The sequence below is a fragment of the Pogona vitticeps genome, chromosome 1, assembly GCF_051106095.1.
Source record: "Pogona vitticeps strain Pit_001003342236 chromosome 1, PviZW2.1, whole genome shotgun sequence".
In the NCBI taxonomy this organism is placed as follows: Eukaryota; Metazoa; Chordata; class Lepidosauria; order Squamata; family Agamidae; genus Pogona; species Pogona vitticeps.
In genome coordinates, this window is record NC_135783.1 from 204797241 (window position 1) to 204825059 (window position 27819).

The 27819-nt window shown below is 44.6% G+C and overlaps 1 protein-coding gene across 1 annotated transcript in view; it reads right to left on the reverse strand.

Moving 5' to 3' along the window:
* The window catches only part of NOSTRIN (nitric oxide synthase trafficking), a 49003-nt gene extending 22488 nt beyond the window's left edge, over window positions 1–26515 (reverse strand). The window contains exons 1-7 of the mRNA XM_072981778.2: window positions 15739–26515; window positions 6650–6733; window positions 5348–5410; window positions 5062–5143; window positions 2630–2692; window positions 1269–1367; window positions 440–565 (exon numbers count right to left, since the gene is read on the reverse strand). Coding sequence (XP_072837879.2) covers window positions 440–565; window positions 1269–1367; window positions 2630–2692; window positions 5062–5143; window positions 5348–5373 — 396 coding nt within the window. The 5' untranslated portion in view covers window positions 5374–5410; window positions 6650–6733; window positions 15739–26515. The remainder of the gene's footprint in view (window positions 1–439; window positions 566–1268; window positions 1368–2629; window positions 2693–5061; window positions 5144–5347; window positions 5411–6649; window positions 6734–15738) is intronic.
* Window positions 26516–27819: the final 1304 nt, after the last annotated feature.

Genomic DNA, 27819 nt, shown 5'->3' on the forward strand with positions numbered 1-27819 from the left:
GGTTAAACTATGTACATTTGGACACATGGTGACAACTCAGCTGCCGATTCAAATGAAGTGTAGGTGCATTTAGCCCTGGGACTGCCTGCTCCAGTAGGTAGTGGCTCTAGCTTTAGATCTTTTCAGCTGAAAATGTTGGGAGCCTGTGCCTATCAATGTGCTGAGAATGTCCTCTAATACTGTGCTAGGCCTACTCTCTGTGATGTTGATACCTTAACACATTTAAGGGGTGTGCATTTTTTTCCTGGAGCAATTGTTTATGTCTTAAAACACACAGCTGCAAACCAGGGGCGGTACATTTTGAACACACCTCTGTAAATCACTGTCCTTCTTGAATTGCAAATCCAAATAAAACATGGATGAGGGAGCAGAATGTGTCTTGTTTATATTCTGGAGAAAGTATATGCCAGCAGAAGGAAAGGACCTTGAAATGACTTGCCTGGTGGCAATTTTCTAAAGTGGCTTCCCATTTCAACCTAGTTTCACAGGCGGCTACATTCTTTTTATAATACTCTTCGTCATCCTTTGCCAGTTTGGTTGCAGATTTTTCCAGGTTTCGGAGTAACTAAAATGAAAACATAAATGCAAGATCGTTTTTAAAAAAGAGAGAGAGAGAGAGAGAGAAATAATTTCATTCAGTAGAGGTACTGTCCTCGTAAGCTCTATTAGCTGGTTCGAATTACTTTTTAGTTATGCCTACATAAAATCAGGAGAGATAAGGTTGATAGTACTTTTATGGCCCAGAACCATATAACGTGCACATAAAAATAAGCAGAAAATGAAAATGGAGAAAAATCATTGTCGTAGGCTATGGAGCACTGAAACATTCTCTTCCCATAAGATACTTCACAGATTGATGCCTGTCATTCTATAAAATGAGTGTAAGGAGAGTTGGTCTGGAACAAAGCAGATTTTGTTTTAGGCTCCAAGATCCTGTGGGGCTACTCACCATTGGCATTCACCCCCCATCACATTATTCCTGGCAACCCTCAGTAGGAAAAGTCGCCACCCCACTGTGTGGTTGCTTGCCAACCCATCTCCTAAGGCTACTGACCTGGGGACATGGTTGTGGGGACATTCTTCCTCTACATGCTCCCTCTATGGTTGCAAGCAGGTCAACTGGCTGTTTAAAGCAATCCTTACTCAGAGTTGAGAAAAAGTTACTTTTTCAAACTACAGCTCCCCAAACTGTTTTTTTTAATTACCTTTCCACAGCTGTGTCCTTAGATGGTTCAGAAGCATACGTACATACATACGTCAAGATTTACCTTTCTTTTCGTCTTTGGTGATGCCAATGCTTGGGAGCTTTCTGTTTCACGGAAAAGTGCTTCGTGCTCTTTGGTGAATTCCTTTAACTTCTTTTTAGCCTACCACAAAATACAATGGCATCAACGAGGGCAGTGGGCTGGGGAGGTGCAGCGCGGCCCAAGTATTTCCAGGCTGAGCTTCTGCAATGATCGCTCACGCTGCTTATTACTCCATATCCTCATTACTGTTCGCTCCCCAAACTTATTGTGTTTTAATAAAGGATGCCAAGTGAGCTGTTCCCTGCGCTGGAAGCAGGGAATATCTCACTATCTTCGATTGCACAGTACAAGAAAATATAATTGTACAGCCCTGTTTATTGCTCTTGAATACACAAATTAACCCTTGGAGTTACAAATCCCATTAAGAGAAACAGTGGCTCTCCTAAGAGCTGCTTCAGCTAGAATTCAGCTATGTTGGAAAGTCTCTACCAGAAATACTTAAAAACAACAGCTGTTTATATTTGCTATCATGAAAGGGCTTCAGTGACTTGGTTTAGTACAACAAGGTTTGGCCAGAACAAACCCATGTGCGAAAGAGCAGTTCTGCAAGGATTTTTGTTGTTGTTTCATGACGAAGCATCATCCACAATGGATCACAGCCTTTACTATTATAACATTCATACAAAAGCTATCCTAATCCTTGAGGTAGTTAGCTCATTATAGCCCTGACTCTGCACATAGCATCTACTTGTTTTTCACTTCCCATTGTCCTCGGATCAGCTCTCCCTCATGGCCAGCTGGAGAAAGAAAGATCCAGGAGAAACAAGGGAAGCACTTCGTGGTAAACCTCACAAACAAACCAGACACCTTTGAGGCATCCAGACCTTGGTAGCGTCATCACTGACATCACACTCTGTTCTTTTGGTGTTAATCCTTTCCAACCTTTTTTGCTTGCAACCCTATGACCTTCATTAACAAAGACCTTTCTCTTTAGGCAGGCTGTCCCTGAGTGGGGTTTTAAATGGATCATTGTACCTTATTGCTTTGACTGGGTTTTGGGGTTACTTATGGGTTATTGTTTTTTTTTTGTATACTTGCCATTGCTGAAGTGAGTTGCCTTGGGTCCTTTTTAAAGGAGAAAGGCGGGGTAAAAATATTTTACATCAATCAATCAATCAATATGTGGGTTTGGGGTAAACTGGGGTGGACAGCATGGCCCTCCCGATATAAATTGGGGTTGCAGCTCCCATTATTCTGCACCACTGGTCATGCCGCCGTGAACTGAGAGGAGCTTTAGGACAAAATCAGCTGGAAGGCCACAACTCTTACCCCAGGTAGATGATGCCAACACACTTTTGCAATTAGAAAAGGTAGGGACTTGCCTTTATTTGTTGACGCCAATTGCTGAGAACCGCTTCAGCTGCCTTCTCAACTGTATTGTCTAGCTTATGGAAGAGAAACATCATGACATTTGAAAAGCACAGTTAGGTTTTTTCTTCTTCTAGCATTTGAAGTGCCTGATTAACACTACAGGGATCAAATCGCTTCCGGGCATCCAGCTTAAGTACATTTAGCCACAGTAGATCTTACTTATGTATTCGTTTACTTTTCTTTAAAACCAAGGGCAAGGGGAAAATAAAATCACATCAAAGTTAGAGGAACCCACATCATCATAAATCCCATTGCTGTAAGTTTCTATTGCAGTCCTGTTCCTGTTGACTCAAAAGAACTTCTCTTCTGGCATCCTGCAGCATCGGAGGAGTTTATGTCTGTGCTTAGAGGAGAGGTCCCTACCCCTCTGGTTGGTCACCTTGCTCGCACAAGCAACCCCAAGTCTGAACAAAGTCCTGCTGTCACATAAGCTCTAAACACAAGCAAGGACCCATATTCCTTCAAGATTCTTGCTCACTTGTAGAGCTTACAGACACGCAGCAATTTCTTCAGGGTCACCATTAGGTGCGTGAACAAAGCAATGACAGAGGGCAGGAGAGGTACAAGATTCCCTCTTGGCACACGGGTGCATCTGGAGACTATAATGCCCAAATAGGCCTGGTAACAATAACATGAATTTAATGGCACAGAACTGCAGTCTTACTTCCGAAAGGCATGCTTATATAATGCTGGAATCCACCCAAGCTGTCCCCGTGCAGAAAGCCTGCTGTTTTAATTTGCACGTGTTCTTTAGTTCACAATATATAGCTTTTAAACATCCAAGGCCTTAAACTTTTTCACGCTATTTACCCTATAACATGTTAAATTAGGTCCTTGATACTCAAATTTTCTGTACTCAAGCCCCAGAGATGCACACATCCAAATTTTTTGGGTATGCAACAGATTGAAGGGGAAACAACCGCAGTATAAAGACATTCCAAGCCAGTCACCTAACACCATGACCCCCATTTTTATGTTAGTCATAGACAGGTGCCCTACAGAAGCAGGCTACCTGGTGAAACATCATTGCATTCAGACATCTTGCAGGCACACCTGCCTTCTCAAATCTCTGCAATAAGTCCAAATATGAAACCAAAGATTGCCATCTAGCTGTCTCAAGGTAAGCACGACCCTACTATAGGAATATATACATCTCTCTAGCAGTCGAAGTATTCAATAAGCTTGGCATGTTTTTGGAATGGGTGCTTCCTTAAATGCCAAAAGCTGTCTGTGATAGTACATCATTTTTCTCACTTCTATTTAATGTATATTCTTGTCTGATTGGTCACTGAAGGCAAATAGAGGCTTAAACTGCAGCTCTGATTGCCATGGCCCATGTCTCTAAGGAAATACATTGCAGGAAGTAAACATATTAATTAGAAAAAAATCCTCTAGTTGCTGGAATCCTATTGCTTGCATATGCCAGCATACTGGTGTAAATTCAATTCTTGAAAAATCCTCCAGTTCATGAATGTGGGATACTGTGCTTCGTTATCCTCTAGGAAATGGCCTGATATTGCTGCACAATGTTGTGCCTGCTTTGAGAGCAGGAAAAGGGATACCAAGCTCTACATAGCAAAGGCTTGCCTGAATGTTAACAACACCAATGACAGCAGTCTAGATGGTCTACAGCAGGGGTCGTGGGCTTGCCGGAGCTGGACCGCAGATACGGATCTCTGCCCCCCCACACACACACATGTGGAGGGCGCTGTCGCACTCGCTGGGGGGGTGTCACTCTCGTGGGGGGGTTGTGCTCACGGGGGGGTCGTGTTGCGCTCACGGTCTACAGGATACCCTCTTCTGCTCACTAGTTTGTGAATACAAAGTACACTAAGTAAAGAAAAATCCCAGAAGCAGTCTCCTTTTTTCATCAGTTAACCACTTCTCACCCAAACATGAAGCAATTGTCATGACTGTTTTTAAAGAAGAGTGAATGGCTTATCATGCTCCTACTGCATGGCGTGCAAAGAGGAATGCAAGCAGCGACTCCTTAACTAGCAGTTGTTTCCCAGTGTAATGTATGGTGTTGCACTTATATTGCTGTATGCAAGCAATGAAATTCTGTCTATTCCCTTTAAAGTCTTAGTGTCCTTCATTCCGTGGACCATCTATGTTTGTTTAGAGTTCTAATGATGTTCTACTATATTGTGTTGGCCATGCAAAATCCCCTTTGCTTATTCTGCTCGGGTTTTTTTCAACATGTTCAGAGGTGGAAATCAGACAAGGTCAAAAGGAAGGATGTTCTTGTCAATCAGAGAAGCTTGGCTCCCAAGACAGGCATTTGTTGTATGACCTTGAGTTCTAACTAACATCATTTCATGCGCAACCACTGAGATCCAAACATTGCTTGTGGTGTGAGACAATCAACTTTGTTTGAACTCACTGTTTTTTTCCTCTTCTCATGTTCCACCAGAATGTGATTTGTTGGGTTTATTGCTTCTGTCTGAAGGTCTTTGCCAAGTTTCCTGGGTGTACAACATAAAACACACCTGCTGCATGAAACTTGGCCTTTCCAGAAATAACATGCCAGACAACCACAGAGGAAATGGCTGTAAATAGAATTCAGGCAATCCCAGAGAAAAGCACTTTGAATGAAATGTTTATTACATGGGTTTTAAACGCCTCCCAGCCCTCAGCAAATTTTGAATAATAAACTAAACTGTCCTTACTTGTGCAAATCGGATGCAGCTTTCATCTCATCTGAAACACAAATCCAGGCACTGCAAATATAACTAAAGAGAAACAAACAAACAAAAAGACATGCCTTTACATCAGCTTCTGATGTCAGTGTTAGCATGCGAAGAAACTGGCTAGTAAAACAGTTTACCAGTTCTGTGGTTAAACGTGCATGTGATGTGGGACTGCATAACTAACTGAGCACCAGAGAAGTTCTACAGTCATTGCTTTGCAAGAAAAACTGCAGGTGTTCATTGCTTGAGAGGACTGACCACGTACATTTTAGGAGCTGGGAAGCAGCCTTATATCTGATAATAATTTTGGGGAGGTGGAGGGAGCAGGAACACGGAGTGAGGCAAAGCTCAGTGCAAAGCACAGCCTGAGTTCCACACAAGCAGAAGTTGCTTATCCTGGAAGTTAATGGTGGAGAGGTGCCATTCCCATTCCATTGTCCATATATACTTGGTTATTGTACAGGAGACAACAGGGATCGCTATTGGGCACAGGACTTTCCAGTCACAATGAATGAAGAAAAGTGCAGAACAGGTGATCCCATTTGATTTCATCACCTTCTATCACTTTCTGGGAGAGAGCCTCAGAATTGCTAATAATACTATTTTGATGAATATGAGACACATCCGTTCTTATTCATTTCTCTCTCATTTGTCACCTTCATTCGCCCCATGTCCATAAGATCACCTCACACCAATATTCCAATTGTCTGCCTGCTCTGTTATTTCCCCTCCCTTTCCTTGTCTAGCCACTGCTGCTGCCGTGGACCTGACCGCCTTGCCCAGCCAACCTCCCTGCTCTTCTTCTCCCTCCTTCCTGATGCCGTCACTGTCCGCCTCATCTTGTTGCCCAACCAGCCCGTCAGCCAGCCCTGTTGCTCTTTCCCCTCCTTCTTCCCATCACCTTTATGCATGCATGTCTTTGCCCAGCCAGCCCTGTGGGATGGGGAAAACTGAATTGAAAGAACCTGGAAGAGTTCCTCTCTTTTGAGATGAACAACAAGAGTTGTGCAATAGAAGAGGATCTCCTCAATGAACCAAACTAAAAACAAAACAACATTTTCCACCTTGCATATCCCCAGTTACTATGCATGAGAACCACTTCAATCTATGCGGCTAGGTCAGAATCCGTGACAAACCCTTGGCCCAGCAAGCGAACAGAGGAAACTAGCACGTGTGCTTCTAGAGCTGCATCTATCCTATCTAGCAGCCAGGCCCTCATATATCTACACAACCCTACAGAAGCACAGGGGGACCCTGTGCATGCCATGCGATGCCACTTACTTGACCTTTGATTTGTTCAACACTTTGGCGAGCTTGTTGGCCAGTTTCTCCAGTCCTTTGCCGTATGTAATCTCCAAATTTGCCCTGTCAACAGAATAACCTGAAGTCACTAGGCATTCGTCCCCTGGTTTGGGGAAGAAAATCAAATCCTCAGGTGAAACATACCAACATATTGTTCCCCAAAAAAGAAACTAAGAGGCCCACAAAGGTGAGATTCAATATACAACAACTATGATGACACAGCATGTGTCTCACGCTACATATAGCTACCGGGGGGGGGGAGGGGGGAGGCAATCGACTGGAACTACTTCAGGAGACAAGACAAGAAAGCCTCTGAACCAGGATGTTCTCAGTTTCAGTCTCAGTGCGACCAGTAGCTGGGGAGGTGGCCATTATTCCCTGTCTCACTGGGGACAACCATCCCAGTTTAGAGCCTCCCTGGTTATTTTATGGATTACATCAGGGTGGGCAATTAATTTCTATAGGGGGGGCCACATTAAAAATCTGAACTGTGCTCGGGGGCCGAACGAACTTTACTGAAAAGTAAAATGCAACAGTGATGTTATGGCTGTTTTTATTTTAAACTTGTTAATCTTCATAAATACTAAAGAGGTTTTTTTTTGTAGTGCGTTAAAGATAAGCAACTGATCAACTTTAGACAAAAAGCTATAAATGGTTTTGATGTTCAAAACTGTCCGTGGGCTGGACAGGAGCAGCTCGTGGGCCATATGTGGCCCTTGGGCCACACTTCGCCCAGGTCTGGATTACAATGCTTGCTTCACAGTCCAGATGGATCTATAAACACCAACTACTGCTGTTATTCAGCAGGGAAAGGCAACCCAAGTTGGGAACCTGTGTCAAGGTTTGAAACCTTGTGTGTTCAAGGGAGTTACCAAAATTAAAGGGGGTGCAGGACAGTTTGTCCTAAAGAGATGGTACTTTTAAAATTTGCAGCTTGACAATGTAGTCTACATAAGTCATTGTGAAACAATTAGCCCACTTTGGCAGTGCAAGGCCAATGAATTATAAACAATCTTGGCAACTGAATGAATGTTTTGGTTATTATTTCTACACAGAGAGAGGAAACTATTGTAAATAATAGGTGAATGAATTTAAAAGGAGTATTTCATAACCTTATAGTGCCATCTTTCAGAAAATGTACCCAGCTGTTCAGTAGCTTGCAGATTGTTATCAAGTAATCAATACACTTGAAATATTCTAATGCAGATAGTAAAGATTTATACCCATTCCTGATGTAGATCCCTTAACTGTTAATTAATAGAACTACATCAAGAATTGTAGATGGACATTATAAGAGCACTCGAATCTTCTCTTTCATTTTTATTGTTGTTTTATTTTTAATATTAAACGAAATATAACACAACTATACAAGAAACCTTAAAACCTGCACATGGGACCATCTGATGATACACAACTAATTTTCCTTCTTTGCAGCCCCCCATTCCCTTTCCAAAACTGCATGGATTCTTGTGAAGGCATGCAACCCTTCCCTTTTTTAAAAACACAAACTGAATAAAAATCGCCCCATATATCAACAAAAATCTTGTTATGTAACAATCCCTTCTTAATTTTCATATTGCATGGTCATTCATCATTAATAGGTATAGGCCAATCTTCTTTATACCAGTCCTCCAACTGAAAATCACAGTTGACTTTCCAATCCCTTTCCTACCATCCATCTTGCACTCTTAATACATTTGAAATTAGTTCTTTTGTTGCCCAGCTCTATTAATCATTATTAAATATTGATAAAAGAGCTATCTGAGGGCATGTCTCTATATTCAGCTTTAATATTTCATTTATTTCCTTGAAGACAAATCTTCTGTTTTAAAGAGTGATGTTTATTTATTTTTGTGCAGATTTTGAAAGACCTTTCCCCACCCCACAAAAGCAAAGCAGATCTTTCCTTCTTGCTCCAAAGCAACATATTTTTTTCAGAATTCTTCTCCCGTTACACATACAGTATCTGCAAGGAGTTCCCTATACCTCGACAGCAATTACCTTGTTATTTCTGGAGTGGTAATCCTCCCCTCAACCCATGCTGCTTCATAATTCATGCCACTGAGCACCACTGTCTTAAAACAGGCATCGCCTCTCCCAAGCGTTCTCCTAATGCACCCTCATGAATCAGTCGTGGCTTTTTTTGCCCTCAACATTCATGTAATTTACATGAGAAAACGGGCTTGCACCTCTCGGCCACTCCTGCTAGCTTTTACAAGAAGGTAGTTTGTCAAGCAGATGATCTTCAAATGATGGGGATACAGAAAACAAAACAACAAGCAACAAGTGCTGGCTGCACAATCCAAAACAATGAGCACAAACTGCAAATAATTGGACAAAGTCTTTCCCTAGCAATACTATCTTCTAGGGAAAGGCTCAGGCATGCCAACAGATCTCTTGGCAGTAGCATTGACATCTGTAATGAGACGAGTAGTCAAAGTGTTCTCTTGGGCTTGACTTAAATTGCGCACCACGTTAGCAGGCAAACACTTTGGATGACAGGACTTTCTTCCCTCTTTCCTCCTGCTGCTGCTCTCCAGACCGCCCCTAAACAAGGCGGAACAACCTTTTGGGACTCTGGCTTTTCATTAGAAAAGCAAAGTGTGCTGCTTATATACCACCCCATAGGTCTGAAAGCACTTGCTGGGTGGTTTACAATTTAATTATACAGGCTACACGTTGCCCAAGCTAGGTAATCATTAAGCACCATCTGATGATTTGCACTTGACTATCAGCACTGCCTCCCCTGAAGTCCATTCTCTGAAATAACTTGAATACTTCATCTGTAGTGGTGACTCATTTGTGGGGGCTCTGGTAAGTTATTCAGGGGAGCAGCCACAACCCAATGAGAGAAGACAGGCTGGGCCTGCAGAAGGCCACAGGTCTAGACCTCGGCAAGTAAAGTTTTGAAGGATCAGAAAGTAGGAGATAGGTAAATTGGTGGAGACTTTTTGCCAAACAATATACCATATTTTTCTGTGTATAAGACGCCCCCATGTATAAGATGCCCCCACTTTTCTAATCCAAAATTAAGAAATCTAAGTGGGGCTTAGCAAGTGTAGGGGGAAAGGGATCAAAGCACTGCAGGATCACTTTGATCCCTGCTTTCCCCTTCACTTGTTTTTGTTCTCTCCTCAGCTTACTTCCATGTATAAGACGACCCTCAATTTTTAGTCTATACTTTTGTCAAAAATCTTTAGACCAAAAATTGAGGGTCATCTTATACACGTTTTATACACGGAAAATTATGGTAGGCAGTACTGGGATAGACAGACCAATGGTCTGACTCAGTATTAGGAAGCAATATGTTCTTGCATTAAATTAACTACCTCTTGAAAGAACCAATTCATGAAAAGTGTTGTTAGTGTCATTACTCAAGTCTTATGAAAGTAATGACAATATTCTACTTCAGGATGGCCAATAGGTGGCCTTCCTGATGTTAACTGCATCTGCCTTAGTCACCATGGCTAACGTTGACCAACAATAATAGCAGGAAAAGACAGCTGCTCGCTTGCCACATCCTCCTGCTGACAATAGGGGTCTAGAATCCTATTCATTTAAATGGGGGCATTTTAAATGATGTCTAATTTAAAGCAACAGAATAGGACTTCAATTGACTTTGTCCTGGTCATACCAATGGGCCACTGTATTCTACATTTTCTAGAATGTGGAAGCTCCTTTTGCAACTTCTGTTAGCAGGATGGAAGTGGCTGCAGGAGGGCAGCTGTTCAGGTGGCTCAATTCCTTTGGAATCCCCAAAGCATGCAGGATGAACTTAAGCTCTAAATCTCTCTCAGATCCACCATTGCCTCCCCTAGGGAAAAGCAGCAGGATAGATTCACTCCCGTGTGACCTTGAACTCACAGGGCAAATTCCTGTGGTGTAGTAGTTGTTATGGGTTTTTCAGGCTCTTTGACCATGTTCTGAAGGTTGTTCTTCCTGACATATCGCCAGTCTCTGTGGCCGGCATCTTCAGAGGACAGCACTGAAGATGCCGGCCACAGAGACTGGCAAAACGTTAGGAAGAACAACCTTCAAAACACGGCCAAAGAGCCCAAAAAACCCACAACAACCATCAGATCCCGGCCGTGAAAGCCTTCGAGAATATCTGTGGTGTAACTTTGTGTCCAGTGCAACTCGGATTGGGCACTGGAAACACTTAATATAGCTTCTTAGATTCCCTCAGGATAACTTTTGCCCTGGGGAAGCCCTTGCGGCAAGAGGCGAGCCTTTAGAAGTACAAAATTGCTCCCAGATCAGCAGCAGTGGCCCCAATTCTGAGGACAGTAGTCTGGTAATGATTTTTTTTTATTTTACTTTTCAAGTTTCCCTCCCATCCAAAGGCTCCCGAAGGCTTTCCCAGGGCAAAAGGAACCTAACATGGGGGGAAAGAAAGCTTTATTTGGTCTAAATCAGGGGTCTCAAACTCAATTTACCCGGGGGCTGCTGGAGGCAGAGGCTGGGTGAGGCTGGGCCGCACCAGATTTTCCGCCAAGCGAAGCAAGAGCCTGAGGAAGCGGCCCAGGAGTTTCCTTAGCCTAGCTGGTGTTCCAAGGAGGAGGGGCGCATGAACCCTCCTCGCTGGCCATGACCCCCTCCAGCTCCTTCTTCACTACCACCACCAGCAGCAGCAGCAAGACGAAGAAGCAGAGAAGGGAGGGAGCGCCAGCGACTGCCTAGCCGGGGGGGAGGAGGGCCCGACATAATTTTTTTTAAAAAACCCTCACAGAATCGCCTTGCCAAAGGAGAAAATCCCCCATGGGTACCCACAAAATTAAACAGAACAGGGCGCCCTCCACAGGTGCTTGCGGGCGAATGTGCACAGACAAAAACACCCACACCCACACGGATGTCCAGCAACCTTCCTCTGAGGGCCCCCCTCAAAGAAAGGCACACTCGGTGGCAGCAGCTACCCCTACCATGACAGAGGAGCAAACTTTGCGAGGCGAGCCCAGGCAGCCTCCAGATCCGAGGTGGCTGAAGCAGGATGAAGAGGAGGAGGAGGAGGAGGAGGAGGAGGAAGCACCACTAGGTGCTGAGGCGGCCAGTGGCTGGGCTGGTGCTGGAGGTGCCGAGAAAGAGAGCCAGAGAGTCGCTTCCTTAGAAGAGGCAGTGGTGGCAGCAGCTGCTATTGGTGGCTTGGAGGCGCTCTTCGAGGACGGCCCGGGAGCGAGCTCTGCTGTCAGGCATCGCTCGGCGGTAGCTCAGGCGCTTGGGGAAAAGGGCCAGCGGCGCGCCTCGCTCACCGGCTCTCCCGCAAGACAGCGCCTCTTGCACCCTCTGTCTGGAACTGCAGCTTGCCAGCTGGCAGACAGGCGGGCGGGCTGGCAGGCTGCAGTTCCGGATGGAGGGTGCAAGAGGCACTGTCTTGGGGGAGAGCTGGTGAGCGAGGCTAGGCTTTTTTTTTTTTACTCTTGACAGCAGAGGACGCGTGGGCGCTTCGGGGCGCAGGCAAGGCGGGGGCCACAAACTATCATCCGGTGGGCCACAAATGGCCCCTGGGCCACATGTTTGAGACCCCTGGTCTAAATGAAATGTTTCTGGTGCCTAATCCAACTTGAGCTGGGTGCAAACTTATGCAACAGGATTTTGTCCAGAGTGTCACTGTGACACAGGAAGGATGCATGCAGCAAGTCCACCACCACCCCACCAAGGAAGTAGATGTAGATAACCTTTGGCTATTAATATTTTATTAATTTAAAATATTCATTACCTGCCTTTCTTCTCAAGAGGGCCCAAGTGGGCTTACAATATTAAAACAAATAATATCAAAAACTATAACAAAAGCTAGTTATTCGTAGGGTTGCCAGATGTCAGGCAAAAGGAGGACATGTCCTCCTTTTTAGCCTAATGTCCTCCATCTGGCAGGCAAAGATAAAAAACTTTAAAATGTCAGGCTTTTGTATATTTTATGTAATAATTCTGAATGGGAGGGGGAGAGGTGGAAGGACCCCCTCCCCCTGTCTTTCCCCACCCCACCCACCTGCCCACCCACCGTTACCTGCCACCAGTGCTGAAGCACAGCACTCACCCTGTCCCACTGCTGCTGCGGCTGCTTGGCAATCTGCCATGCCCGCCCAGCCCATGTGGAGCCCAGAAAGGCAGCGCAAGCAGAGCGCCACCCGCCGAGCCAGGCAGGAACAAGCAGCGCCCGAGCACATCGGTGGGAAGGTGAGCACCTGGACTCTGTGTGTTCAAAGTCCCTTTCAGGGACTCCAACTTCCACACTCCCCAGCCTTGAACTTAAGACCCTTGGGGGAGGGGTTAGCTGCCTCATTCGGTTTTGCCCAGTGCCGCTTTCCCCCTGCCTGTGCCGGAGCCTTGTTTGGGCGTCCAGATTAGCAAGGTTGCCTCTGAGCCTGTGCAGAGTGAGAACAGACGTGGGATCCCACAGCCAGGCCAGGGTGGGTTTGGGTACAATTGGCTGTTTAAATAATGTTTTCTGGTATTTTGAAAAAAAGCCTCCATTGAATTTATTTTTATTTTTTAACATGACTGTTTCTTGGTTGGTTCACTAAGAGACATTTATTAATAAAATTGTATTGATTGTGGGTTTAATCCAGAGCGATTCAAATGAAACATTAAATACGTCCTCCTCTGTCCTCTTTTTTTTTTTTTCTATGTCATCCTTTTGGTACTTATGTATCTGGCAACCCTAGTTATTCAGGAAAAACCTGCCTGAAGAGAAAGGTCTTTGCCTGTGTAAGACCAGAGGTGAGAGTAAGGCTCCTCTCACGGGAGTGCCGTCCCTCCCACCTACTGACGATAAAGAGAGTCAACCCCCGCCAATTCCCCCACCCAGAAAGACAAGACCACCTGGACCTGACCCAGGGAGGATAGAGGAGGAACTGAAAGAATTAACGGCCAAAGAGACCATGACTGTTTTGGCGGGAACAGGAAGAAAAGCGCGGGTAGTAGTGGAGGCGGGACCGGCAGGCATAAAAGGGGGTGGAGGAGGGCTTCCACCAGGCTGGGAGTGGATATGGGTGGAAGGTCCCTGGACTGGAAAGGTGGAGAAGCGAAGAGTCCCAAAGGAGGAGGCTGATGCCAGGAGGAGGAGGGAGAACACCCGTAAGCCATCATACTGGGGAGAAAGGGAGACGAAGGAGTGGAGGAGAAAATTGAGGGAGGAGAAAGAGAAGGTTGAGAGGGAAAGAAGGGAGAGATTGGAATGGAGGCTCTGGGAGATGCAGCAGACAGAACGACGGGAGGACCCTGGCAGATGATCGATCCCGTCCAAGAGCTTGCCTGGGTTGACAACAGAGACGAGGACACAATCCCTTTCTGGGAAGGGGAGAATTGACCATTATTGAACCCAGGTGCATCTCAGGACTGGCCGGGACCCTGGAACGTTCAAGAGGGAAACCCGTTTAAAGTTGATGGGTGGAAACCCCTGTCAGACCCGTTGTTTGACAGGGAGAAAGGTTGGAACACATTTGCTGATAGTGGATTTTTGTTATATAATGCAAGAAATGTTACTCCAGTTTCACAACCACACATGTCTAGTGATTTATTCAGGGCAACCCAGGAGCCAAACCCTCACAGCCTGCCAGCAGAAAGATAGCAAAGATGAGGCCAGCCTGACAGGAGAGAGTTCCAGAATCTGGGAGCAGCGACAGGGAAGGCCCCGTCTTGTAAGGTAAAGGTAAAGGTTCCCCTTGACAATTTTTTTGTCCAGTAGTGTTCGACTATAGGGGGCGGTGCTCATCCCCGTTTCCAAGCCATAGAGCCAGCGTTTTGTCCGAAGACAATCTTCCGTGGTCACATGGCCAGTGCGACTTAGACACGGAACACTGTTACCTTCCCACCGAGGTGGTCCCTATTTATCTACTTGCATTTGCATGCTTTCGAACCGCTAGGTTGGCGGGAGCTGGGACAAGCGACGGGCGCTCACTCCGTCGCGTGGATTCGATCTTATGACTGCTGGTCTTCTGACCCTGCAGCACAGGCTTCTGCGGTTTATCCCACAGCGCCACCACGTCTCCAGGCCCCGTCTTGTATCCTTACCCAACTGAGGGTGGCGTGACCAAGAGAAAGACCTCCCCTGATCATATCAAAGCTTGGACAGGACCAAAGAGGGAGACGCAGTCTCTCAGGCAGCTTAGACCCAAGTTGTTTAGTGTTTATCCATCAAAACCAGCACTTTGAATGATGTCCACAAACAGACCGGCAGCCAGTAGAGCTGTTGTAACGAGACAGCTATGTGATCCCTGGAATCAGCTCCAGTTAACAAACTGAAAGCCAAATTCTGGACCTGCTGACTTTTCTGAACATTTTCCAACAGCAGCCCCATGTCAAGCACGTTACATTAATCCAAACGGGATGCAACTGAGGCATGTATCACTGTGGTCAGATCAGACTTTTCCAAGAATGGGTTCACTGGTTTTAACTATGCAAATGTACTCCCGGCCACTGCCAAGATCTGAGCATCCAGGGTCAGACAGCACACCAAGCTGCAAACCTGTGTTTTCAGGGGGAACAATACCTCATCCATCTTGAATCCTTATTCCTTGATCTATCTTTCAACTGTTATTTCAGGTTCTTTCTCTTAACCGTCTCTTCTGATTTTATCCTTATTGCAGTAACAAGGAGACCTCCAACTCTCTAGATCAGTGCTTCTCATCCTTGGGTCCCCAGATGTTCCTGGACTAAAACTCCCAGAAGCCTTCCCCACCAGCTGTGCTGGCCAGGTTTTCTGGAAATTGTAGTCCAATAACATCTGGGGACCCAAGGTTGGGAACCGCTGCTCTAAATGTCGTTAGACCACAACTCCCATCACTTCTGACCATTGGCTGTCCTAGCTGGAGCAGATGGGAAACTGGAATCCAGCATCATCTGAAGGGCCACATCCTTGTCACCTGTTAAATAAAGGGAACACCAGAAGTTCCCAAAACTTGAAAGCATTTCCAGGCTGGCCCCTTCTTTGCTGTTCTTTCCACTGGAAGGAAACCACCTTTCTCTTTAAGCAAGATAGCTGCTCTCTCCCTGTTCCTTTTCTAGGAATCCATCTCAATAGCAGAGCAGAGAACTGGGTTTACCGGTAATTCTTTGAGGCTGAGCATACATACCTCTGGTGAAGAACAGACAGAAGTTGCTTGCAGAAATCGTCTCCATTTTTGGAAAATCCTTTCAGATCCCGATATGCCCTGTCATACTGAAACACAACATACAGATGGAGACATGTTTCCAGCTTTTTAATATTTGGCAGTACTTCAAGAATGCACTAATTCTGCCTGCTATACAGTTCTGGGAAAAAACATCCTGGAACAGGAAGAGAGGGTGAGCACAGAGGGTGAGCGGCTGGAGAACGATTCTTCACAACAAGAGATGAGCACACTTTCGGCACAGAGATCCAGTCTTACTAAATGAAACTTGCAAAAGGGTGGTACACTTTTTAACAGACCAAGTGGTGAGACTGTGCTATATTTCTAAATATCTGTTTTTTTAAAAGGAAAAGAAAGACAGGGATTGATAGATGAGTGAATTATAATTTTTCCCTGGAATGAGACCAGAATCTCCACCCAAAGGAAACGATACCAGGGAGGCATTTACAAAATCAACGCTCCTTCTGCAGCACCCACACGGACACCCACACCCTTCTCTTTCATCAGTCCATGGGATTATGTTTGGAATCTAAACTTCAGATGATACAGCCCAGTGTTCCTTATTTCAGGATCCGTGGCGGTCTATCACCTTGGGAGACTGTGGAGCAAAACTACTTGTCAAACCTACCCGAAAGTATTTCCCGAGCATGCATGCATGCACAGACACACGTGCATGCACACTAAGCATACATGTGGGGCTAGGAAGGGGCTGGGAAGGTCTGAGGGAAATGATGTAGATTGTTGGCTGCTTGCCTCTTTTCAAACTAAAGGTTCTTTTCCTGCCCATCTTGTATGCTAGATTTATCTGCAATAAGAAGCCGTAAGACAGGAGGTGGAGTGGGAGGCAAACAAGAATAGTGTATTGAAGATGGAATATACATCAGTCCCTCCCCACAGTGGGGGTACACCGCAGGACGTTTGCCTCTGCCCACTCACAAGAGTCATTCCCAGGATGGCTGACTTGAACATCCAGATTTTCAGGAAGAGTGACATTCTAACACACAAGCAGACAACGCAACATGTTAAAGGAGTCTGTTCACAGCATGTTTCTGTGATCTCCTGACAACCCAGAGAGAAGAAGGATCATGTTTTGAATACTATTATGAATGGGTTCCTTTGTCACAGCAGCCAAAAAAAGAAGGCCATGATGATCTACCATATAGGAGGATCGGCCTAGCTCCACTCCTACTGTCTCTACTGCGTGTGTTTTGCAAAAGGGGTGAGGAACTGGCAACAAAAGGATTTTGTTTTCCAGTCTGTCCAGGGGAGGGGAGATCATGTTCTCTGAAGGGAAAAAGTCTTATGCATCTCTTCAGCGTAGCTTTTGGCTGAAAAAAAAAACCAAAGGTGGTGACCATTCAGCCCATTATTTTTATTTATTTTTAGTTATTTTTGCTTATACCTGTATACTGTACCGTCCCATTAATGAACAGGACTATTCTGGGTGGTTTACATAAAACACTGATGCTAAAACCACAGCCACCATCACCATGACTATTTGCAGGCTGGATTTTTGAAAATTATTATGTAGCTTTAAAAAAGCTACCTACCCTTCATAACTATTTTCATCCCACCTTTCCATGAAAACTAATTCAGGTGGCTAACTGCAAATATTAAACAACAACCATAATAGCAGCAGAAATAATACAATACAACCATCCATCGCTACATTGCTAACTACAGTGGTGCCTCGCAAGACGATTGCCTCGCGGGACGATTAATCCAGAAGACAATTACCGGTAGTTTTGGGATCGCTGTTGCGCTTTGCAAGACAATGGTTTCCTATGGACAATTTTCGCAAGACGACGATTTTCCCCATTGGAACGCATTAAATAGATTTCAATGCATTCCAATGGGGAACCGCGTTTCGCAAGATGATGTTTTCGCAAGACAGCGATTTTCACAGAACAAATTAACATCGTCTTGTGAGGCACCACTGTAGAGGTTAAGGTACAGTATAGCAGATTACTGGACAGGGTGTGAAAATTGCTCTTTTTTCAGAAAATATGGCATCAAACTGAAAGAAGCAAACTTTGGTTTGCTATCATTTCTTCCCAATTCGCTGGTGTGTGTCAAGAAAGTGTGAAATCTTCTTTTGCTAAAAACAACCCACTATATTAATACTTCATGATGGATGTTCAGATTCATGAGAGATTCCTCATATTGACAAAGCTCAACAGTACAGAAGGGCAGGTTGTTGATCTGTAACTAGTTCTTTGAGCTGTCATCAGTGAATTCGCACATACAGGCTCCTTTCACGCCTGTGCAAATGTCCCCAGAACTTTCTAGAGCCTCAGGAAAGTGTCAGGATATGCCCTCTCCACCTCTACATGCTCCCCAGCTTGAATCTAGCCCTCAGTCCCCCAAGCCTACTGCTGATTAAAAACAAACAAACCAGGAGTTACATGGGAGACTGAAGGAAGGATGGGTGGGTTGTGTGAATCTACCGATGACCACTCAAACAACCACAGTTACAGGTAAGCAACCTTCCCAATTTCTTCGCCGTCTCTGTGAATTTCACATACGGGTGACCAGCAAACTCACTTACTGGCTGGTGGGATGTCATGCCAAAACATAGGGGAGATCATGGGTGTGCTGAATGCAGCCTCCATCTTAGCCCTGATGTCCAGTGACCAAGTTGCTGCCTTGCATATGTATCCCATTTAAACTCCTCTGAGAAGCACGGTAGAGGCAGTGACTGCTCTGGTAAAACGGCTAGTAAAGTGGCAGAAAAGGCTAATCCAGACCAGGGAAAGTGTGGTATCTTGTTTCCTCCATTGGCTGTTGATGATGCTCACCATCTTTCTTTACCTCCGGTGGACCCTTTCTCCTTAAGGCTTGAGCCTAAGTCAAAGGAAAATGTGCAAGATCACTCGTGACAAAGTAGTGACTCTTCTATTTTGCACCTCTTGGACTGTGGTGACAAGTTGCCCGGTTTGCTGGGCAAAGTGTTTCAATTCAGGGGAACAGCCTGATCCTGGGACATCTCTCCTTCTGATGTGCCAAGCCCAGGCAAAGAAGATCACTGTGCTTCCTTGTCCTGCTAGTTTAGGGCCTTGGTCTGAAGCGAATGATGGTGAGGTGACAATGGAAATGCCAAGAGTTTGGGTGCAGGTGTTTTACTCTTTGGTTTCTCAGTCTTTACATTTTGAGTCTCGGAGTGAGAATCAGGCCTTTCCCCCCCCCTTCCTTTTCTGCATCCAAGGTGGTAGTTTCAACGACTTTGAAGTTGAGGGCCTATCCTCAGTATCAAGGGCTGGATTTTGTTGGCTAGGGGTGCTTTGAGTAGCTGAGTCCTTGATGGTTTTAGTGGAAGTTGTGTCAGTCTGGAGAGCCTCTATGAGAACTTTTCTTGATGGTGTTTTACAGATAAGAGGTGGCAGGAACTGAGGCCTCCTTGGCAATGGTGTCGACAGCCTGTAGAGACTATTCCCAAAGACAGAACATCAAAAGAGATAGGTGGTTCGTGGTTGCTACCATTGCGAATTTATGACAGAACTAACAATCTTGTGTCTGGTTGTGTCTATTGCCCTCACCAAAGCAATAGAGGTGCTTTCAGGGTCTGTCAATGGGGATGGTGGTATTGTTGCAGCTGACACCCCTTTTAAGAGGCCTGATGGGTCATAAAAAGGCAGTTATGGCCATTTATCAACAGACAATGATGAACGAACAACGGATAACTAACAATATAGATAAGGGATAACAATATACAGACTGCACTGTATATTATCAAAGGCTCTGAGATGTTCCTGATACATTCTCTCAGAGTGGGGAACATGCATGGCAGGGAGGGTGTGTCCTAACATCTTCCTTAGGCTCTAGAAGATTTCAAGGACATTTGTACAGGGGCAAAAGAACCTGCATCTGTGTGATTCACAGAGAACAAGAAAAAGGACAACAGTTCTCAATGCGATTTGCTCTTGCAATATACTGTATAACGGATGCCAAGGAAAGAGGAAAGGTCAACTCTGGCAAAGAACACAAGCAGTCAAAACTCTTTCTCTTGAATTCTTCCACAGATACTTCAGATGGCACTTTCTAGGCACCTCCAAACTACATATAGGGCTCAGCTATGTGGACGTTTCCCCCAAGGTGGTTTGTATCCATGTTCTTGTTCTTTCTCAGAGTGGTTCTAGAAAAGGAAACTGGAGTGTGAACCTTGAGGAAATGAGAAGACCGCACTTTCCCTTCAGGCTGCCTTTCTTATCAAAACCATCCTTTTTGAGTGGGTCAGATTACACCTAAAGGTCTATATGTATTTCCTGGTTTTACAGTATGATACCTCTAGAATGCAAATATTTCAAGGTGATGGTGCCTCAAACAAGAGACATGCAAACTAAGGCTTGTTCTCTCCCAGTTGGCCAATTATGAAACAAAGCAAGCTGATTTGCCAGATGCTGATTGAGGCAAATTCACATTAAAATAAGGCAGCAAAATCAGTGTCTCACCCATTGAGGCCTTGAGCTGTTTTCCCCTCCCCAATCACAATCCTTTGCATGTTTACTAAATAAATCCCATTGTGTTCAGTGGGACACAGTCCCAAGAAGGTTGGTTTAGAGATGGAAGCAGTGTGCCACAAGTCAAGATATGAAGCCCAAAATGCAGACATTTGAAAGTTGTCAGAGCACTATATAGTCCATAGCATTCTTTGGTAGTTTTAGATTATCTCCAGGAGTTACATTTACATGCCACATCTAAAATATGTTGGATGGGTGATTTTTGTGGGATTTGGACCTTGTTGGGGCAATTTTTTAGCTTTTAAAAAGGATGAGGGGGGTTGTCTGTGAAAAAAGCAAGCAAGCAGGCAAAAAGCGACAAAGTTTTAAAGGTAAGAGGTAACAGTAGATCAATATTTTAAAAAAGATAATGTTTGCAACTTTTCTTAGGATTGTGGCCTTTGTCCTATTGATATGCATGTTATCCATGTGCCTGTAGCTCCCTTACAAGGCAAAAAGCAGGGGATTATTTTTAAAATTTATTTATTTAACTCCATGTTTCATAAAACTAATTCTCAAGGTATAATGAAATAATTTAAATGGCTTTTTAAAAAAAGTAATAGAGATAATACCTCATCCATAGCTGAAACAAACCACCAAACTACCAGCTGAACCCTATCCTTGGGAGGAAATAAATAAATCTAAAAAGACTTAACGTGTTTTTAACCTATAAGCAAATAAAGATGTCTAGCAGAAGGACAAAAGCTTCCTTAAGTCTCAAAGCCAAAGGGATCAGCACTAAAAAACCCTCTCCCACACAGCCATTTTCCACAACTTGGATTGAGAGGGCACTTAAACAACCTTAGGGCACAAGGAGGTACATAAGGGAAGACATAAGGGAAGAGGTAGTCCATCAGAAATGGAGATCCTCAGCCATATAGACCTTTACAGGTCAAAACCGACATTTTCAGTTAGGTCCCTGCACAACCTGGAAGCCACTGAAGGTGAGAAGGGCCTACAACTCCCATCCTCCCCAGCCAACCTGGAATTCATCTGGAGAGCACTGGGGTGTGAACATCTGCTGCATGGCGTACGGAAGGGAGACAAGCTTCCTGAAATATACTGCTGCTGCCCTCTGTTAAAAAACCCCACGAAGTGTGCCTGGCAAAAGCAGCAGGCCAGCCTCGGTCAAGCACTGAGGCTCAGACGGAGAAGAGCACAAGTCACTACTTCTGGACAGGCACAAAGGAAATCAAAGAAAACAAGTCAGAAAACAGTCAAAAACCTGGCCAATCAGATGACATAACAACTCAAAACCCAGGGCTGGGGGGGGGGAAGAGTATTTTCCCCCCAGCAACTACCACCATTCTCATGCTGCCTTCCTTACAGCATACATAATTGGAGGAGAAGGGTTTTGTTCAGCAGGCCTTCAGACCACTAGATTTTTTCCCCTGGCCCTACTTAGAAAAGTTAAGCTTCTGGACTACAGCTCCCATAATTCACAGGCAACATAGTTGGGGGTCTCTGGGAATTGCAGTCCAAAGCTCCGAGCTATTTCTTGACCTCAAGGGGAGGTGTGAGAGGAGGAAGAGGAACCTGGAAGTGGCCCATGCACACTTCGAGAGGATACTCACGGCGCAGCTGGCTAAGGGGTTCTTCATTCTGAGCTCTCTCCGGCTCCTCTCTCCTCAGCATTTCCACTTTGGGGATAAAGCTGGGAGTGGCCAGGAGGCAGCAAGTTCCATAGCAATTAATTAGATGATGTCAGCAAAGCAAAACAAGAGATAATTAAGGGACTCACCCTACAACTGGTTTTATCCTACCCGTTTCCTGATACACAAATGAGATCAGTGGCACAGCAGACACCAGGAAACATTGTAGGGAAAGGACATGGTGTACAGATGTGTGCCTTTGGATTCCAGTTCCCAGAGTTGTCCAGACAACATAGTTACCTGGGGAATTCTGGAAGTTGTAGTCCAGAAGCACAAATCTGCACACGAATATCAATTTTGGGGTTTGAGTCCAGATATAACAATACTGCAATTAATTTATTGTTGTTGTTCAGTCGTTTAGTCGTGTCCAACTCTTCGTGACCCCATGGACCAGAGCACGCCAGGCCCTCCTATCTTCCACTGCCTCCCGGAGTTGGGTTAAATTCATGTTGTCACTTCGATGACACTGTCCAACCATCTTGTCCTCTGTCGTCCCTTTCTCCTCTTGCCTTCACTCTTAACAGCGTCATCTTTTAAGATTTTAAATAGTTCCACTGGGATGCCATCACCTCCACTGGCCTTGTTGTTAGACAAGCTTTCTAAGGCCCACTTGACTTCACTCTCCAGGATGTCTGGCTCAAGGTCAGCAACTACATTGTCTGGGTTGTCCGGGATATTCAAATCTTTCTGATATAATTCCTCTGTGTATTCTCGCCACCTCTTCTTGATGTCTTCTGCTTCTGTGAGGTCCCTTCCATTTTTGTCCTTTATCATGTTCATCTTTGCCCAAAATGTTCCTTTAATATCTCCTATTTTCCTAAACAGATCTCTGGTTTTTCTTTTTCTATTATTTTCCTCTATTTCTTTGCATTGTTCATTTAAGAAGGTCCTCTTGTCTCTCCTTGCTATTCTTTGGAAGTCTGCATTCATTTTTCTGTAACTTTCCCTATCTCCTTTGCATTTTGTTTCCCTTCTCTTCTCTGCTATTTGTAAGGCCTCGTTAGACAACCACTTTGCTTTCTTGCATTTCCTTTTCTTTGTTGCTGCCTCCTGTACAATGTTACAAGCCTCTATCCAAAGTTCTTCAGGCACTCTGTCCACCAAATCGAGTTCCTTAAATCTGTTCTTCACTTTCACTGTGTATTCATAAGGGATTTGGTTTAGATTATACCTCACTCGCCCAGTGGTCCTACTCTCTTCAGTTTAAGCTTGAACTTTGCTATGAGAAGCTGATGATCAGAGTCACAATCAGCTCCAGGTCTTGTTTTTGCTGACTGTATAGAGCTTCTCCATCTTTGGCTGCAGAGAGTATAGTCAATCTGATTACGGTATTGCCCATCTGGTGATTTCCATGTATAGAGTCGCCTCTTGTGTTGTTGGAAAAGAGTGTTTGTGATGACCAGCTTGTTCTCTTGACAAAACTCTATTAGCCTTTGCCCTGCTTCGTTCTGAACTCCAAGGCCAAACTTTCATGTTGTTCCCAGAGTTCCCCAGACAACATAGTTACCTGGGGAATTATGGGAGTTGTGGTCCAGAAGCACAAATCTGCACACGAATATCAATTTTTGGGTTTGAGTCCAGATATAACAATATTGCAATTACTTTATAAGCATACCAATAAACAGCCTTATGGAGCGAGTTTTATGTGGTGGTTTGAATGCTGGATCATGATGGAGCAGAAAGAAACATGTTCGTGTGGGCTGTGAGGAAAATAAAAAATTAAACATTCACTGACTTGGATTTTGGTTTAGGATGGGCAAAACTGGGATTTAATTCCAAGCCACACAATTTCCGACATGGTCCTGGGCTAGTCACGCATGTCTTTTCAGCTTGCTTACAGGGTTGTGAGGATAAAAGAGGACAGACGAAGCAACACTGTGATCAACATTTACAAAGATAGAGCGTTAAGTGTAATAAATATTTTGCTTTCTCTTTTATTTCCTGAGTAGTGCTAGGCCAGCATCTCTCTCTTCTACCTGATGATATGTAATGTCAGCATTTACTTTGCTCACGCATTCTGAGCAAAGTAACAGAACTTTGGGAGAAGGGCACAGTGTGAAGAAACAGGCCACACCTGCAAGAGTGATCCATGAGCAAATGACATGAGACGGTTCTTTTGCTTTTATCCATCTCTTACATCTAACTTGTTTTCTCCAGTTTTCACAACACCAGTGACCTCCAGATGCTTTGGAATCCAACTACTCTCACCACTAACCAAGCATCCCATGACATCCCTTCATGCTGAGTAGAGTTGATGTCCATCATCATCATCTGAAAAGTACTAGGTGAGCCCACCTACAGTGACGGATGGCAGCTTTCTGGGTCTCAACCGGAGCCTTTCCCCATCACCTGCTACCTGGGGAACATCTGGGAACACCTCCGTACAACATACTTCCACTGAGCTGATACTCTTTCTTTCCTCATACATTTATTGCGGCTCCACAATTTCTCCTTGTATTTTGCTGTCAAAATCCTGAGAGGCCTGCCAGAAAAAGAAGGAAAGGTATAATCTTTGCAATGTTTTTAAAAAGTGTTTTCCCTGTTTGTTGGATATTGAGCTACTTTTATTTTTATGATGTGAAGACCGTACCAGGGTGAGCAACATGTGGCCCTCCAGATGTTTTTGGACTACAGTTCCCCTTATCCAGCATCCAGCTATGCTGCCTAGAGATGGAGTTGCAGTCAAATAACACCAGGAATGTTGTTCATTCCTAAGCAATATATGTTGCTGTTATGTGCCGTCAGGTTGCCTCTGACTTATGGTGACCTTAGTAGAACTGCTGGATAGTTAACTGGTTTAGCCAGATGTTGGGAGTTCAATTCCCCACTGTACCTCCTAGACAGGGCCCCCACTGTTCCTAGACAGGGGCAGTTCAGCAGTTTTAGGATTAGGATTTAGTAGAGTTTTTGGGATAAATGAGATACGTTCAAGGAGTGGTTTACTGTTCCATCCCCCCACTCCACCAGTGAGTTTCCATGGCCAAGCGGGGATTTGAACTCAGGTCTCCTGAGTGCTAGAATGACACTTTATTCACTGCGCCACACTGCTTCTCCAAAACTATATACATGCAACTGAAATTCAAAGAAGATGCTAGATAAGCTTCCAGTGGATGCTAGGCAGCTGTAGAACTGCATTAGCCTGCCACAACTCCATCCTCACTCCTGTTTTGATCAGCCTTGAATGGAGGCAGCTTAAGCAACTCAAGGTGTGTCCTGCTTTTCCTCTTAGCTAGGGCTGCTGAAGAAGAGGATAAACATGGACGGGACACACCCAGGATTGCTCAAGCTGCTTTCATTTAAGGTGTATCAGAATGAAACTAGGATTGGGGGGACACTAACGGCAACTGCTGATTTTTTAAAATTTCTTTATTCAACAGCTCTTGAAAGAGGATACTGTGTAGAGTGATGCCTGGGACTCTGATTTTCCTGAATGAAACTAATCTTAGTAGCATCATAAAAAAAAGACAGTGTGCATATAAAAAATAAGCCAATTTGCACACCACCTACCTCTGAGAAAAAGAATTGCTGCCTCTCATCGTGAAATGACGGAGCAAGTGATTACAGGTGAAAAGAGCAGAGCCACTGAGCAACGAAGTGGAAGTCCTTGTGTTCCAGTAAACCCGGAAGATGTGTACAAGTGGACCAAAAAATAAATTCAGGAGGACATCTCCCCCACAAAGTCCACAGGGGCCTGAGAATAATCAAAAGCCATGGACTATTGAGGGCATGTTGGCAAAATTAAAAGCAGTTGGAGAAAGAAAACAAGGACAAACAATTGTGGCCCTGTAAAGACTGTGGGTACAATCAGACGGGAGCGATCTCCTTAAAGCCACTTTTCCGTGGGTACAGGAATTGCTCCAGCCCCAGCTCCAAAGGAAAGAATCCCTGCTGCTGGACCAAAAAAGGTCTGGATTGGGCATGGGGCAGGGAGTTTCACGATCTCCCGTTCTTTGTCTGATTGCCAGAAATTAGCTTGCATAGGACCATGCCACAAATGGCCCAAGACTATAAGCTACTGCTCCGTCTGATTGCACCCTAGCAAATCAAAATGTCTGAAGAAATGAATAATCCATGAAAGCTCACGCTGAAACAAGTTTGTCAGTCTTTCAAGTGACACAACATTTTGCCCTTTAACTGTGCCAGCATGTTGAGAGAGTCTCAAAACATCCACTCCTTTGGCATATAGGTTGGTTGCTCAAGCCAATGCTAGGAAATAGGGGAGGTGAGGGTGGTGTGGTGTGCCCAGCTCAAGCTCTTTACAGCTAATAATGATGGGGGGGGGGGGGGGAGCCGGAACTTTGTGAGCCCTTTAAGGAGCAAGGAGGCCAGCTTGGGAGAAACAAAGCTTTATTACAGGAAAGTCTATTTAGGATCAAATAGTTTAAGGTAGCATGCTAGTTAGCTAATCCTAAGCATTGGAAGTTGGAGAAGTGAAGTCCTCCTTATGATGGTGGGGACAAGACAGATCAACAAGGGGTAACATCCCAGGTGACCTAAACCAGCTGGCTGCACCACTTCTACAACCCGTAGGCGTTCTCGCTTCTTTTTGCCACTTGTTGTAGGTTGTTTCATTCCAAAGGAGGGCAACATGGGGACCTGCCTAGAACTCAGAAACAAACCTGTAACTACTTGTTTCCATTCTGCATTCGGCTGAGATCTGTGGATAGGAGTGTAGGTAGTACTACTAAGTAGATACATTTATGGAGAAATTGTGCAGATTAATTTTGAGTGGGGCTGGCAGACAGATTGGTCTGTTGCAAGAAAAACAACAAAGCATTTTGTAACACCTTAAGGATTAATATATTGTTTTGCATAAGCTTTTAAGAACCACAGTCCACTTCCATCAGAACGTACAGAGAACAGGGAGAGCCAAAATGTCATTTGGACAGATTTTTTGTTTTGTTCCATATTCATCTACCATCCATTTGCTCCAGGTTTTATGAATTTGTTTCTTAGGTGGAAATAATTCTTACCATCCAATAATATACAGTATACCTTAAGTCCTTAAAAAACCACTGCATGAATCAAATGCAGGCATTGCAGCCACAGTCAATGAAATGATAAGCACTTATAAACCAGTGGCTGGAATTTTTATTTTAACTTATCTAATTTATCTTTCAGAAGACACTTGTTTAAAAAGGAGTCTTGAGGAATACCCCAAGCCAAGGTAGTGTAGGTCTAATCTCAGTTGGAGAGCATTCCATAGGATAGGAGGTGGTAAAGGCCTTACTCCTAGTGGACTTCCAAGTGGCTCTCAGAACCACCAAGAGTAACTCTTCAGAAGACCTCAGCTGCAGAGCTGGTGGATAAAAATGAAAGGATGTTCTCACTTATCCTTGTCTCTGGTTATCTGGTTATGAGGAACTGAAAGTTGATTTTAATGATTTGTATTAAGAACTTCTGATGCTGTCCCTTGTCGCTTAAACAGCCCAGCTATGGAGGATGCTGTCTGAAGTATTGCAGGGGTAGTCAACTTCAGCTATTCCTTTTTTTTTGTTTGACCCTTAGGTACTACAGGCTCTGCATGGCCCACCAAAATGTGGAAAAATGTGGGGAAAAAAAACTCTAGAAGTGGCTGGAAGTCTGGGTTGATTGACTGATTTTGAACACTGGGGGAGATGGGACTGCCCCTGTTTAAAAAGTAAATTGCTACTTCTGGAGGCTTCAACAATGATCAATTAACTCTTTTTCCCCCCACAAGGAACCACTGCTTTTCATGGGATCAGAGAATGCAGTGGGGCCAGGGCCCACAAAACTACAGGAGCTCCATTCAGTGCCAGCATGGTGCTTTACCTGCTCTTTTAAGTATTGGAACCTAGATGGCCTATGGTTTCTAGGGCTACAGTTCTGCAGGCTTAAGAAAGCTTAGGCTCTAGGAATAACCAACCAGAAGGTAA